General features: G+C 41.1%; 1 protein-coding gene across 8 annotated transcripts in view; it reads left to right on the forward strand.

Moving 5' to 3' along the window:
• CDK8 (cyclin dependent kinase 8) overlaps positions 1-6,617 on the forward strand; it is a 165,548-nt gene extending 158,931 nt beyond the window's left edge. For 6 of the 8 annotated variants that reach the window (XM_023740925.1, XM_023740927.1, XM_023740929.1 and 3 more), the window contains 4 exons: positions 1,048-1,145; positions 1,874-1,952; positions 2,073-2,231; positions 5,316-6,607. In XM_023740925.1, coding sequence (XP_023596693.1) covers positions 1,048-1,145; positions 1,874-1,952; positions 2,073-2,231; positions 5,316-5,441 — 462 coding nt within the window. In that variant the 3' untranslated portion in view covers positions 5,442-6,607. Of the gene's footprint in view, positions 1-1,047; positions 1,146-1,873; positions 1,953-2,072; positions 2,232-5,315 lie in introns of all 8 variants that reach the window. The other 2 variants (XM_004386569.2, XM_012558441.2) reach the window with 2 other exon arrangements.
• The last annotated feature ends 8,828 nt before the right edge of the window (positions 6,618-15,445 follow it).

Consider the following 15,445-nt stretch of genomic DNA (forward strand, 5'->3'; position numbering starts at 1 on the left):
ATCTTTCTCCTGTGGAGCAGCTGGTGGGTCAGTCTTTCGGTCAGCAGCGGAACCGCTGTAGTAGATCAAAAAGTATAAACTAAGAGACCACTATTTAAATAATCTCTTAAACCGCAGATTAAAACCAAATACTTTAGTTCATAGAGCCTTTAATGAACTATGTTTTAACCAAAAGTTACTGAATTCTCACATCATTGTGACATTTCTGTATGTAGCAATATTAATAACAACAACTAACGCTTATGTGGTGTCGTCTTTGTGACAGGCACCATTATAAGCACTTTCCATATATTAACTAATTTAATCCTGAAATCAAATCTCTGATAATAGGTACTATTTTTAATCTCTATTTGACAAATAGGGTTGCATAGAGGTTAAGTAACTTGTCCAAGGTCACTCAATTGATAAATGTGGGGTTAGGATTTGAACCCAAGCAGTCTACCTCCAGTATCTCCTCTGATAACCACAAGTCTGTATACTTGACAGGTTCTGTACCGCCATATTTATTTAGACTAGTGCAGCACTGTCCAACAGAACTTCTTCTGTAATGACAGGAATGTTCTGTATCTGCATTGCTTAACAGGGCAGCCACTACCCAAGCTCTGGAAATGTCCCTAGTGGCACTGGGAAACCAAATCTTTTATTTAATTCAGATTTAAATGTAAATAGTCAGATGTGGCCAGTGTATTATTTGTGTTGTTACCATTTTTTCCCTTAATATAAAAAGAATAGAAAATACAAGAATTTTAGTCCTCTTCTAAATTGCATAAAGCAAATTAGATAATATAGGGAAGAGATCATTGGTTTAGAGTTAAAAGATATAAACTTAGTTACTACTTGTATGAGAATCAAGTGAGATAACTAATATGAAACTGACCAAAATGTGAATTACTACATTAAATTTAATTTAATAATTAAGTTTATTTGTTGCTAATTTTGGGGAATAAATTGTGATGTTATGCATCAAAAAACATATACCTCCTATATATGGGCCAAGAGTAACCATGAGGAGGAATGCAATAATGTTTTTATGATATGTGGTTTCAGCTTCAGAAGTTGCTTACCATGGACCCAATAAAGCGAATTACCTCAGAACAGGCTATGCAGGATCCCTATTTCTTAGAAGACCCACTTCCTACATCAGAGTAAGTGATCAATCATTGACTCACCAGCATCATAGAATTTTCTGGAGCATGCTTTCTATTGGTTGTCAACTCCAAGCTGCCACTCCTTTTGTGGAGCCCAAGGAAATCATTATGACAAGCAAAAATGAGTTCTGATGACTGAAGTGTCATCTGGAGGTTGTACAGTTAAGAGGCATGCCTGTCCATCTCTTGCTTTATGAAACTTTGATCCCACTGGTTCCAGCACTAATCCAGTCACGTGGTGACAGACTGGTTATGCAAACTGTAGCTCCTCCCAGACCATTGCTCACAACTGCACTTACATACAGTCTTGCGTTTCAGAATGGTGAATGCCATTCCCAAATGGGTTCATGTTCCCTGTGTTATCTTTGGTTGTAAATGTAGTAGATTGAGAAAAATTGTCTTCGAGTAGTGACACACATTTCAGCTAGAATTCGTATTTTGGTTGTAGTAATAAAAGAGTAATGCTGAGACACAAAAAGAAAGTTGAGTCGTATTAGGTGATTATTGGTTGTTTTTATGCACTGAAAGGCCCTCAGCTGGCCTGCTGTCATGTCACTGTTTAGAAGAAAGGGGTCATTTTGTCATGCTCACATGAAAGGTGCTTATTTATATTTGCAAATAGACAAAGTCTGTCTTAAAAGATTAAAATGAAAAGAGCTTAAATGAGCATTTGACATATTGGCTGCTATACCAGAAATCGTTTTCTCTTTTTTTCTTCTGATCAGCGTTTTTGCCGGTTGTCAGATCCCTTACCCAAAACGAGAATTTTTAACAGAAGAAGAACCCGATGACAAAGGAGACAAAGTAAGTATTAAAGTACCGTCGACAGCCTCTTTCACTGAATAGTACAGTAACGTTTTCCAGTTTGGGTGTATTTTGTTCTTTGTCTGAGTTGAACTTTGTTTTTCCGTTTAACCAATTGAGAAGAACCAGCAGCAGCAGCAGGGCAATAACCATACGAATGGAACAGGCCACCCAGGGAATCAAGACAGCAGTCATGCACAGGGACCCCCGTTGAAGAAAGTGAGAGTTGTTCCTCCTACCACTACCTCAGGTGGACTGATCATGACCTCAGACTATCAAGTATGTCACGCGGAGTCAGTGCTGGCATGTGGGTGGGGGGGTGGGGGGGGCATCAGAAAATGTGAGATAGTTGACAAACACCGACCTTTTTTGTACTTGGGGAAATACATTGGCATAAAATGTTACTGGCATTGGAAACACTGACAGCAGTACAGTAGAAAGAGTTTAGATTCTTGAACCAGACAGATTTGGAATGATCGAATTCAAATTACGCCATTTATTAACTATGTGGCCTTGGACAAGTAAGATGACATCTCCTGGCTTCAGTGTACTTATCTATAAAATGAGAGTAGTAAAACCTAACTTGCAGTAGTTGTAAGATTAGACATGATGTATCTTAGCACCTACTCGTGGTAGGAGCACAGTAAATTATATCTGTTGTTTAGAAACAACAGTATATACCATAGTGATGAACAACATAGGCTGGCGAATCCCAGCCCGGTCACTTGCTTCTGTGTAACCCTGAGATTCACACCTTCTCAGTTGCCTCATTTGTAGAATATGGATAATGGTAAATATGCAGTTGTAGTAAGGACTAAATGAGATAGCGTATTCTAAGGCACAGGAGCTACCAGTTACTTTTACCGTTTTATTATGGTCCATATTACACAGTAAGCATTTCTTAAGTGGTAGTGCTAGTGTTGGTGATGACTATAATAATAATAACAGCTTATTGAGTATTTAGTATGTGCTAGTTGATGGCAGCTAACAACAGTCCCTGAGTGGCACAAACGGTTGGCGCTCACCTGCTAATCTAAAGGTTGGCCGTTCGAACCCACCTACCAGCACCTTGGAAGAAAGGCCTGGTGATCTGCTTCCATAAAGATTATAGCCAAGAAAACCCTACGGAGCAGTTCTACTGTGTAACACATGGAGCCACCATGAGTCCGAATCTACTCATTGGCAACAGGTTTAGCTACTGTACTAAGTATGAAACATATGTTACTTCCTAACAATCCTTATAACTCTGTGAGGTATGTATTACCATTGCCATTTCAGACAGGAAACTGAGGCTCATGGTGGTGAATAACTATTGGATGATTACCCAGCAAGCCCTTGGTAGACTCAGGACTCAAACTTAGATCCCTCTGACTGCACAGGCTCCTCTGTGGCTACTCAGTGGCGCCTGTCCAATGACATTATCAGTCCTTGTGGAAAGACCTATATTGAAAATTGTATACCACCTCCTTCTGCTTTTTCTAATCATCTGCCCAACTAAACTGAGTTTTGATGTGGAAAGGATACTGAAAACTTGACCTACTAAAAGAGAAAAAGAAGACCTTATTTAAACTGATAAGGTCCCCAATACCTGCTACTGCACTTCAAGAATTAGGCATTAACTCTTTGCCTCAGTTAAGGAGAGGTCCAGCCCACCAAACAAGAAATCCTTGTCAGCCCACGTAGTCATTCTCTTCCAGTAAGCTAAACAAGGAAATGAGAGATGGCGTCTTTGGGAGTAGTTTTCTTCCAGCATCTTTTTGTCCTTGTCTGATGGGAGGAGCGCATCTTGGCTCCAGAATGTGCTTGCACATGAAGGTGCCGGCGCCCTTAGAACATAGCCGAGCAGTACTCTGACCTTCTGCCGGAGCCAAGAAAATGGATGCCGCTCTTTGTTTGCTGAGACTCTTGTGCTTGATTCTTGTGGGTGATTTCAAAAATAGCATTTCTGACTACAATTTCACTTGTTCACTCTTCTTAAAAGGTTATTTTTGTTAGAACTGGCAGAATTTAGAATTAGGATTTATTAAATATGCTTTGAAAGAGAGAAGTAATAAATCATGATTAATCTTTTACAGTGTTTGTCTTGGGAGTTAATAGTTATGACAGAAGGATGCAGGAATGGGAATAGTGTTTTAACAGGTCAGAATTGTAGGACTCTAAACTGTATTCCACCACCTGTGTGTCAGTGTGTCATACTGTGGTGGCTTGCACGTTACTGTGGTGCTGGAAACTATGCCACCAGTGTTTCAAATATCAGCAGGGTCAGCCATGGTGGACAGGTTTTCGCAAAGCTTCCAGACTAAGACAGACTAGGAAGAAAGGCCTGGCCATCTACTTCCAAAAATTAGCCAATGAAACCTCTATGGATCACAACAGAATATTGTCTGATATAGTGCTGGAAGATGAGCCCTCTATTTCTACTCGAGAAACACAGTGGCAGCAACAGTGGACTCACACATACCAATGATCATGAAGATGATGCAGGACCAGTGTTTTGTTCTGTTGTACATGAACAATATTACCTTTCTTTCCCTTTGTGCTATTTTTACAATTGAGAATACCACTCTTCTTACATTTCAATTATAATATTTTTACTTTTCTATGTAACTTGTAGCAGAAAATAAGATTCAGTAGTCTAAAGGACATAAAAATGTGTTAATGGAGAGAAATTGATTCTGTGTTGCCTTTTTTCATCATATTCATTTTTACTCTTTGGTCGTATTGTACGAGGAGTTTCTGTTGAAACTAATGTGCAAATTAGCTTTGAATTTCTTAATGTATACATCATTAATTTCATGTTTAACACCTCAATAAGTTAGTTAATATCATGTAGATACAAAGCAGCATAAAAAGGGTGTTGGAAAAAGGTTGTAGAAAAGAATGTATTTGCACAGCATAGTAATATAACTCGGCTTAGTATTATTTACTAGCAATACTTCTGACATTAAGGAGCTCTGGTGGCACAATGGTTAATAAGTACTTGGCTGCTAACTGAAAGGGTAGCGGTTCAAAACCACCCAGTGGCTTCACAGGAGAAAGACCTGGTGATCTGCTTCCTCAAAGATCACAGCCTAGAAAACCCTCTGGGGCAGTTCTGCTCTGTCACATGGGGTTGCATGAGTCAAAATTGACTCAATAGCACCTAACAACAACTTCTGAACTTGATTTAAAAAAGTTGATATTAAAAGTTTTTTTTTTTTTGTCATTTTAATTCTAAAGTAATTCTATTTATAAGTACAGACCTTTTAAATTCTTACTTCCTTGAAACATAGTGACACTTCAAGCACACATAAACCTTGCTGGCTGGGGATCTAGCTCACCCTGGCAACAGCTGGTTCACGTTTCTGTCTTGTTCTCTTCTAGCGTTCCAATCCACATGCTGCCTATCCCAACCCTGGACCAAGCACATCACAGCCACAGAGCAGCATGGGATATTCAACTACCTCCCAGCAGCCTCCACAGTACTCTCATCAGACACACCGGTACTGAGCTGCGCCGGCATCATGTCATTGCACTGTTGCTATGCTGCGGGGCGGACTGCGCGGCTGTCCGCAGAGCCTGGCCTGGGCCGTGAGAATGTACTGTGCAACCACGTCTTCAGAATGTCCAGCCGCCGAGTCCCACCACTTTTCACAGATTGGGGTAGTGGCTTCCAAGTTGTACCTGTTTTGGAGTTAGACTTGAAAAGAAAGTGCTAGCACAGTTTGTGTTGTGGATATGCTACTTCCATAGTTTACTTGACATGGTTCAGACTGACCAATGCATTTTTCAGTGACAGTCTGTAGCAGTTGAAGCTGTGAAATGTGCTAGGGGCAAGCATTTGTCGTCGTATGTGGTGAATTCTTTCAGTGTAACAACATTATCTGACCAATAGTGCACACACAGAGAACTGTTTAACTGGTACTTGAAACATACAGTATATGTTAACTCAACAAAATAACCAAGACTCAAAATGAGATTATTTTGGTACACCTTTCTTTTTAGTGTCTTTATCAGTGGGTGGATTAATTTTCTACATTAATCTGTTTTTTTTTTGTTTTGTTTTGTTTTTTTTGACCAAGAAAAATGCCTGGATTTTTTTCAAAGTACAAAAACCACATAGTTTTTCCAGAAAGGTTTCAAAACTCCCAAAGATTAATTTCCAACTTTACTAGTTTTTATTTTCAATCTTTGACTTGACTGGTATTAAAGCTGCTATTTGATAGTAATTAAGTATGTTGTCATTGATATAAACCTGTTTGGTTCAGCAAACAAACTAAAATGATTGTCACAGACAGTGTTTTATTTTCCTGTTGGTGTTGCTGATTTGTGAGCATGCTTTAAGATGACAAGAAGCATGAATGATAACTTCCTTAAAAAGGAGCGGCATCCAATTCCGCTGTTTCGTCCTGATTTTGAAGCTGGTTGGTGTAGTGCTCTTAAAATTTTGTTCAGTTCATTTTCTTTTCTAAAACTCATTCGCACGTTGTTTAGGGTGCCCTTACTTCAGCAAGGAGAAGGAGTAGGAGAGCCTTAGAATTTTTGAGGAAAAAAAAAACCTATAACATACAATGTACTGTATCAAACTATTTTACATGAATGACACAAGTATTCTGAATAAAAAAGAAATTGAACATTGTTAAAAACAAGGTGTTATGTAATAAATTTATTTTTCATAAATCAAAATATGGAGTCAGCTGTATTTTTTATGTACGTAGTTTTTTTTTATTTTAAAATGTGCCTTAACAAATTACCTCTGAGTAAATCTCTTCATTTGTTTATATTAATGCTGTCTATATGTTCTGCCTCTATAATGGCGTAAAGTAATAGCTTATGACTGTGACATGGATTCTTTTCTCTGTTACACTCTGTATTTCATAGTACTGTAATGAATATATGAAATACAGACAACTTTTTTTTTATTCCTTTTTTAAAAAAAATTTATTGTGCTTTAGATGAAAGTTTACAGCTCAGGTTAATTTCTCGTTCAAAAATTTATACATATATTGTTTTCTGACATTGTTTGCAATCCCCACAATGTGACAGCACTCTCCTCCTTTCTACCTCAGGTTCCCTGTGTCCATTCGTCCAGTTTCTGTCCCCTCCTGCCTTTTTGTCTTGCTTTTGGACAGGAGTTGCCCGTTTGGTCTCATATGTTTGATTGAACTAAGAAGCACGTTTCTCATGTGTTTGTTTTATAGACCTGTGTAATCTTTGTACAGACACCTTTCTGATGGAAAGAAATTATGATGAGCTTTCAATTTCTGGAATAATTTCTGAGAATTTGTTTTATACAAAATAATTCTTTATAATTAGTTTCCTCCTTCCTTCAGCACAAAGTACAGGAGATGGAAAAACAAATTTTTTTTTTTTTCTTAAAAACTCAACCCATTCATATAAAAACATTTTAAGAGCTGAGGCATTTCCATGCTGATGGGCCTGACCATAACAGTAAGGACAGGTTTTCAGAGCTGAGTCCATGATTCCCTTGAAAGTTTCCCGCCACAGATCATGCACACAGTGCACAGATCTGCTTCTGAGTGTGGAGCTCCTCCTCCAGAAGCCCTCACAAGCTCCCCTTTAGCCACAAAATTGAGTCAGAGCCCTCCACTTTGGGCTTCTGTCAATCTCACCTCTCACTATGTTTTCTTATTTTCCTTCCATGCTAATTGCCTTCTCAGTCTTCTTCCACCTTTTAGCGCGTTGGTTTCCAAACATTAGTGGATATGACAATCATCTGGAGTGGTTTTTGAAGGTATTTTCTCAGGCTCTAGTCCCAGAGGTTGATGAATAGGATTGGGCTGGCACATGAACTCTTGATTGTTAATCAGCTCCCCAGATGGTTCTGATACAGGCAGTCTAAGGAATCCAGGCCAGGAGAAGCTAACCTCCATGGCAGTCGGCCAGTAGACCCCCTGAATATTGAGCACCAGTAACAATCGAGTGGCTTGAAGAGAAGCCTCATCTGCTGACAACCCATCTCCTCGTCTCAGGTGAATTTCAAAACACAAAATCCTTTATAATAACCAGTTGCACACTAAATTAGACTTCCCCCTGCTCAGCTTGCAGATTTCTTGATTTCATTATCTACTCCCACCCCCGAAGTGATCTAGCTCATGACTTTAAACATGGTGATGACCATCATACTTGCATCTCCAGCCTGTCCCCTCCTCTGAGCTTCGTATTCATCTCTTCCATCGCCTTTGTGATAAATGATGGGCACACACAACTCCTGCCGTCCTTCTCCATCCCTGCTGCTTCATGCTTCTACAAAGCACTTACCACCTGACTGTCACAGAGATTGGCTCTTCGTCTCTTACCAGGAGCCCTGGGCACAGTGGTTAAGTGCTCGGATACTAACTGAAAGGTTGGTGGTTCACACCCACCAGCTGCTCCGTAGGAGAAAGATGAGGCAGTCTGCTTCCCTAAAGGTTACAGCCTTGGAAACCCTGTGGGGCAGTTCTACTCTGTCCTATAGAGTTGCCATGAGTGAGTCAGAATCAATTTGACCACAGCAGGATTGCTTTTGTGTGTGTTTGTTTTGTCTCTTCCCAGTGGATCTCACTCAGCCTCAGACCTCTCCTCTTTCTGTTTGCTCCACAGGGGATCTCATCACCCAGTCTCATGATGATCCCTAGATTTCTATTTCCAACCCAGAATTCCTGCCCTTTGAACTTCAGACTGAGACATCTGACTCATTACTACTCAAAATCTCTAAACGTAATGTATCCAAAACCACACTCCTGATTTCACCCTTTCGCCTGTCCCTCCTGCAGACTTAGCCATCTCAACGGGTGAAAGGGCTGCCCTGCCAGTTGTCCAGCCCAGGCTGGAACTGGGCATCACCCTCTCCCACACGCTCAGCATCCATTCCATCTGCAGAGCCAGGGCGTTCCCTTAACAATCTACCCCGAGGCTAACTAATCTCACCAGTCACCACCTTTACTGCAGCACCTACTCCAAGGCAGAGCCACCTCTCTCCTAGACGATTACGATCACTTCCTGCCTGCTTCCACACTTCCTCCCTACAGTCTTCTCAACACAGAGCCTGAGTGATCCTTTTAAAATGTAGGGCACGTCACTCCAGCTCAAATCCCTCCAATGCTTCCATCCCAGTAAAAGCCAGAATCCTTCCTGCGCCCGACCAGTCTCTGCCTTTCCTGGCCTGAGTGGCCTCCCATTTCTCTCTGCTTCCATCTTCTGTTCTTCTCCTCTGCTTCACTCCAGCCATGCTGACCTGGCTGTTCCTTGAACCTGCCAAGCACACTGTATTAACACTTCTCCGCTTGCTGTTCCATCTGTGTCTGCCTCGAATGCTTTCCCCAGCTACGTTCACTTCATCAGATATGCTCAGAGCTCGTCTCACTAGAGACTCTCCCGTTCCACTCTATGTGAAATAGCAGCCCACCCCTTGCCTCCCCCACCCTGCTTTATTGTCCTGCCTAGCACTAATCATAGTGGCACAGACACTTGTTTATTGTTTTTCCTCCCCACACTGGAAGATAAGCTCCAGGAGGGCAGTCTTTTCTTTATTTACTACAATAGCTCCAAGAAACTAGAAAAGTCCTTACACTTAGTAAGTGCTCATAAACATTTACTGAATGAGTGAATGACTTTCTATTTGGATGTCAAATTGATATCTCAAACCTAACATCCAAAAGAGATCGTTTAATCTCCCCCCGAAAAAGTTGGCCACTCAGTGTTCTGTATCTCAGAAGGGTACCAAATCTATCCCATAAGTTATCCAGCTACTTAGACAAAACTCTTGGCCACCCTTAACTCCTTTCTCTCAGACCCATATCTAGTTCATCAGAAAATCCTGGCAGCTCTACCTTCAAAATACATTCTGAATCCAAGCATGTCTCGCTCCTACCACCATTATTACAGTAGCCACCATCATCGCTCCCAATGTAATGGAGCTTCCTAGCTGGTCTCCTGCTCGACTCATGCCATTCTGTCATTGTTTTCCACACAGCAGCTAGTAATTTCTTTATGGACTATCAGAACTGGTCACTCTCCTGTTCTGAAGCCTTCAGTGGCTTCTCCTCATGCTTAGAAGAAAATTCAAATTTATCAGTGTTGCCTAAAATGTTCAGGTCTGTCGGTTCCCTCTGCAGCCTCATTTCTTATCACTGTCTCCATAATGACTGGACTCCAATTACCTTAGTCTCCTTGAGGATCCTCGAAAATGTCAAGCACATTTCTGTCACAAGCCTTGTTACTTGCTGTGCCTTCTGCCTGGAGTTCTCTTGCCCTGGATTTTGCCTGGCTCACTCTCTCAATTCATTTATTGTTGTTTTGTTGGGTGCCATCTAGTCAATTCTGACTCATAGCGACCCCATGTGACAGAGGAGAAGTGCCCCATGGGGTTTTCTTGGCTGTAATCTTTACAGGAGCAGATCACCAGGTCTTTCTCCCGCAGAGCTGGGTGGGTTCGAACCTCCAATCTTTTGGTTAGCTCCTCATAGAGGCCTTCCCTAAGCACCCTATCCCTTCCCCTCAGTCTTATTTATATCCCTTCCCCTCAGTCTTAGTCATCTGCTTCTCCTGCTTTAATTTTCTTGATAGCAATGATCACTGCTTAGCATTTTTATACTTGTGTATTTGTTTATTGTCCATCTCCACCATGAGGGCAGAGACTTTGTATTACTCACCTTGTCACCTAGAATAGTGCTCAGCATATAGTATGCATTCAATAACTGTTTATACATCTGAACTTAAAAGAGAACTAAACTGAAATAATCACCATTATCTATATTGTCTAGTTGTGCTATTTGTTATAGTCATTTCTGAAATTGCTCTGTCTATATTATTAAACTTTATAATTATTGAGATAAATTTCCGTGGAATTGAATGAAATAAATAAAATGCATCCAGATTGGAAAGAAAGAAATAAAACAGTCTCTTTTAGCAGACATCATCATTGTCTATGTAGAAAATTCCAAAGAATCTACAAAAAAGCTATTCGGCCCAGTAAGTTGAGCAAGGTTGCAGGGTACAAGGTAGATATACAAAAGTCATCTTATTTCTGTGAGTAATTAGAAATTGAAATTTTTAGAAAGTTCCATTTATAATAGCACCAAAAACCGTGAAATACTTAAGCATAAGTCTTATAAAAGGTGTGCAAGATATATATTCTGAAAGCTACAAAATACTGATGAAGGAAATCAAAGAAAACCTAAATGGAGAAATACAACTTTTCATGGATTGGAAGACTCAATATTGTTAAAATGTCAATTCTCAAACCATAGATTCAACACAATTCCATTCAAAATACCAGCAGGATTTTTTTTTGGTAAAAATTAATACATTTTTTCTCTAAAGTTAATATGGCAAGGCAAAGGAACTAGAAAAGCCAAAATAATAATAATCTAATCAAGACAGTGTTATACTGGAGAAAGAATAGGCATATGGATCAATGAAACCAAACCGAGAGTGCACGAAGAGTTGTTAGCTGCCTTCAAGTAGGCTCCTACTCATGATGACCTCATGTACAACTGAATGGAATGTTGCCCAGTCCTCTGCCATCTTCAGTGGTTTGAGTTCACTTTGTGGATATTTTGTCAATCCATCTCATTGAGAGTTTCCTTCGTTTTCATTGGCCCTCTACTTTACCAAACATGACATCCTTTTCTAGTGATTGGTCTTTCCTGATGACGAGTCCAAGGTAAGCAAGCCCAAGTCTCACCATCCTTGCTTTGAAGGAGAGACTAACATATGTATGGCCAATTGATTTTCAACAAAAGGAGGAAGGCATTTTAGCATAAAAGGGATAATCTTTTCAACAAATTGTACTGGAACAATATAGTATTCATATGCAAAAAAAAAGAAATCTTGATTCATATCTATAAACCCTATACAGAAATTACCTCAAAATGGATCATAGACCTAAATATAAAACTTCTAGAAGAAAATATAGGAAAAACCTTAGGGATCTTGGGTTAGGCAAAAATTTCTTAGATACAACACCAAGCAGATCCAACAAAGGTGCAGGTGTCTATGGTGGATACGGATATCATGTAGAATCTCTGGTAAGCCACAATGGGATATTTGCAGTACAGACTCCTAGGGTTCTGAGCAAGGCCATTGTGAGGGGTCAGTTCCATGTGTCAACTATTGTTGCCCCAACTCATGGTGACTCCATGCACAACAGAACAAAATGCTACCCAGTCCTGTGCCATCCCCATGATCAGTTGCCGATCAGACCATTGTGATCCATAGGGTTTTCATTGGCTGATTTTCAGAAGTAGATCACCAGACCTTTTTTTCTAGTCTGTTTTAGTCTGGAAGCTCCGCTGAAACTTGTTCAGCATCAGAAACATGCAAACCTCCACTGACAGACAAATGGTAGCTGTACATTAGGTGCATTGGCTGGGAATCAAATCCAGGTCTTCTTCATGGGAAGTGAAAATCTACCACTTAACCACCAATGCCCTCGTATGTATCGACTAGGCTAGAATACAGTCCTCATTCGATCAAACACTAATCTAGGTGTTGCTGTGAAGGTACTTTGTATATGTAGTTGAAGTCCATAATCAATTGACTTTAAGTAAGGGTGATTATTTTAGATAATCTGAGTGGGCATGATGTAGTCAGTTAAAAGACATTAAGAGCAGAACTGAGACTTTCAGAAGAAGAAGAAATTCCACATATGGACTGCAGCTTCAGCCCATGCCTGAATTAGTTACAGCCTGCCCTTCTTGGTGACCTGCCCTGTGGATTCTGGACTTGCCTAGCCAGCCTCCACAATTGCATAAGTCAATTCCTTGCAATAAATCTCCCACTGATTGTTTTCTCTGGCTGAGCCCTGACTGACACAGCCATGGTACCGGCAGCAGAGAACTATTTAAGAATGAGCTCTTGGCATGGTCCTGGCTCTGTAAAGACTGAGCATTTCACTGTGGGTCACCACTTGCAAATGTCATAACCTGGATATTACCAGATCTACTGTCATGAAGTCCTGCAAGTACAGCACCAATTCACTGTATGATGAAAACGGCTCATTTAGATTTGGCCTCAGCACACTTTGAGGGCACAGGTAAATTACATGAACATATGGTCCCAGCTCATCTGACACCTACCTCTCTTGCACTGACGCCTCTCACTCAACTCATCTATGGCCTCGTGGGGAGATTCTTTTGGCCAACAAACAGAGGAGAAAAAACTCAAACCTGGATCACCGATGGGTTGATGCTAAGTGTAGGTGCTAGCCCAAAAGACTCAGTAGTAGTCCCATTCATGAGGTTACCTGAGTGTGTAGTACTGCAAGTGGTATACTTTGTTGCTTGCTTCATATGGAGGGAGAATAAGGGAATATGGATTTACACATACTCCTGTTATTGTTGTTATTGTTAGTTGCTGTTGGGTCGGCCCGTGACTTGCAACCTGTGGGGTTTTCATTGGTGACGCAGTGGTTAACCATTTGGCTACTAATCAAAAGGTCAGCAGTTCAAATCCACCAGCTGCTCCTTGGAAACCCTATATGGCAGTTCTGCTCTCTCCTATAGGGCCACTATGAGTCTGAATCTACTCAACGGCAATGGGTTTAGTTTATACCTGTGATTATAACCCCATTTGGGAATGGGTCTTCCTTGTAATGTTAATGAGGCAGTATAAGTGTAGGGTGCATCTCGATTCAATTTCTTTTGAGATATAAAAGCAGATTAAGGGAGCAAATATCGGGAAAGACAGATGCCAGGCCACATGAAGATCACCAAGGAATTGAGGAACTGAAGCTGAAAAGAGACAAGAAATTTCCCTAGAGCCCACAGAGAGATAAAGCCTTCCCCTGGAGCCAATACCCTGAATTCAGTCTTCTAGCCTCCTGAACTATGAGGAAATAAAATTTTTGTTTGTTAAATCCACCCACTTGTGGTATTTCTGTTACAGCAGCACTAGATAACTAAGACAACAACTACCCATTTTCTCTGATTCAGTATCAAAGACTTTCCCTATGCCGAGTGCCATGGATTGAATTGTGTCCCTCAAAAATATGTGTAGCAGTTTGGCTAGACCGTGATTCCTAGTATTGTGTGATTGTCTACCATTTTGTCATCTGATGTGATTTTTCTATGTGTTGTAAATCCTACCTCTATGCTGTTAATGAAGTGGGATAGGTGGCAGTTATGTTAATGAGGCACGACTTGATCTACAAGATTGGATTGTGTCTTGAGCCAATCTCTTCTAAGATATAACAGAGAGAAGTGAGCAGAGAGAAATGGGGACCTCATACCACCAAGAAAGTGCCAGAAGCAGAGTGCTTCCTTTGGACCCAAGGCTCCCGCACAGAGAAGCTCCTAGTCCAGGGGAAGATTGATGACAAGAACGTTCCTCCAGAGTCGACAGAGAAAGCCTTCCCTTGGAGCTGATGCCCTGAATTTGGACTTCCAGCCTACTAGACTGGGAGAGAATAGACTTTTATTTGTTAAAGCCATCCACTTTTGGTATTTCGGTTACAGCAGTACTAGAAGACTAAGACACTGAGTAGTAATGGACTCTTTCAGTGCACCCCTCAAAACCCTTCTAGCCTCACTTCTTACACCAGCCACTGCTGCAGTCACTAGTCCCACGTTGGTGGTGACTGGGTTCCTGCGCGTGCTTGCATTAGGCCCTGTCAAGCATGTGTCCCTTTCTGCTGTGGAGCTTCTTGGATGCTTATGTATGGAAAGTTCACAGGGGTCTACTCTGATTTCAGGAATGCAGACAGGCTGTAGGGGAGTGAATGTCCCTAGATTACCCATGTCCAGTGGGTTAGCAGAGTCAATGGACAGATGCTTCCACCTTCGATTCCCTGAGGAGGACTGCTGGGAGATGCACTTTATAATGGTTTCAGAGCTCCTGACAGCATTGAGCACCAGTCACCCACAGTGGTAGTCAGCTTCCCTTTCTTCCTTGTGTCTCTCCTTTATCTCACCTATTCCCAAGTGAACTTTTGTCTCAGGTTCTGCTTTGGGGAGGGCACAATCCAGGCTAAGAGAGTTTGTATTTACATGGGCTATTGAAAGCAGTCAGCAATAAGGAACCGGTCGCTGGGGTAAGTGGGGCTGTGCTACCCCTGCTGTGCAGTAGCGTCACAATTACTAAGGTTTTCCCTGCATTAGATGAGATACAGGTGGAAAGGGAATCAATAATACTTGAACAGTATGGGAACCATGATATTAAACAAGATAGTGGTGCTGGCTGGCTTCTGTTACTACTTTGGAAGCCTTGGAAAAATAAAATGACAAGCACAGGTAGGCCAATTATCAACCCAAGACATGCTGTGAAGGTCAGAGGGGCAGAGGGGATGAGAGATTAAAGAAAATATTGCTGCTGTTGTGTGTTGTCGAGTCGATTCCAACTCATAGAAAACTTACCCAAGAGACACCCCAGTTGCAGCTCTGTGCCAGATGTGTTATCTTTACTGGGACACATCAACACAGCCTCTGACCCTTCAGATGTGGCTTAGATGTGGCAAATGCATTATTCTCAAGCTCTATCAATAAGGAAGATCAAAAACAGTTCATGCTTACATG

This window comes from Trichechus manatus, unplaced genomic scaffold, assembly GCF_000243295.1.
Source record: "Trichechus manatus latirostris isolate Lorelei unplaced genomic scaffold, TriManLat1.0 scaffold00168, whole genome shotgun sequence".
NCBI lineage: Eukaryota > Metazoa > Chordata > Mammalia > Sirenia > Trichechidae > Trichechus > Trichechus manatus.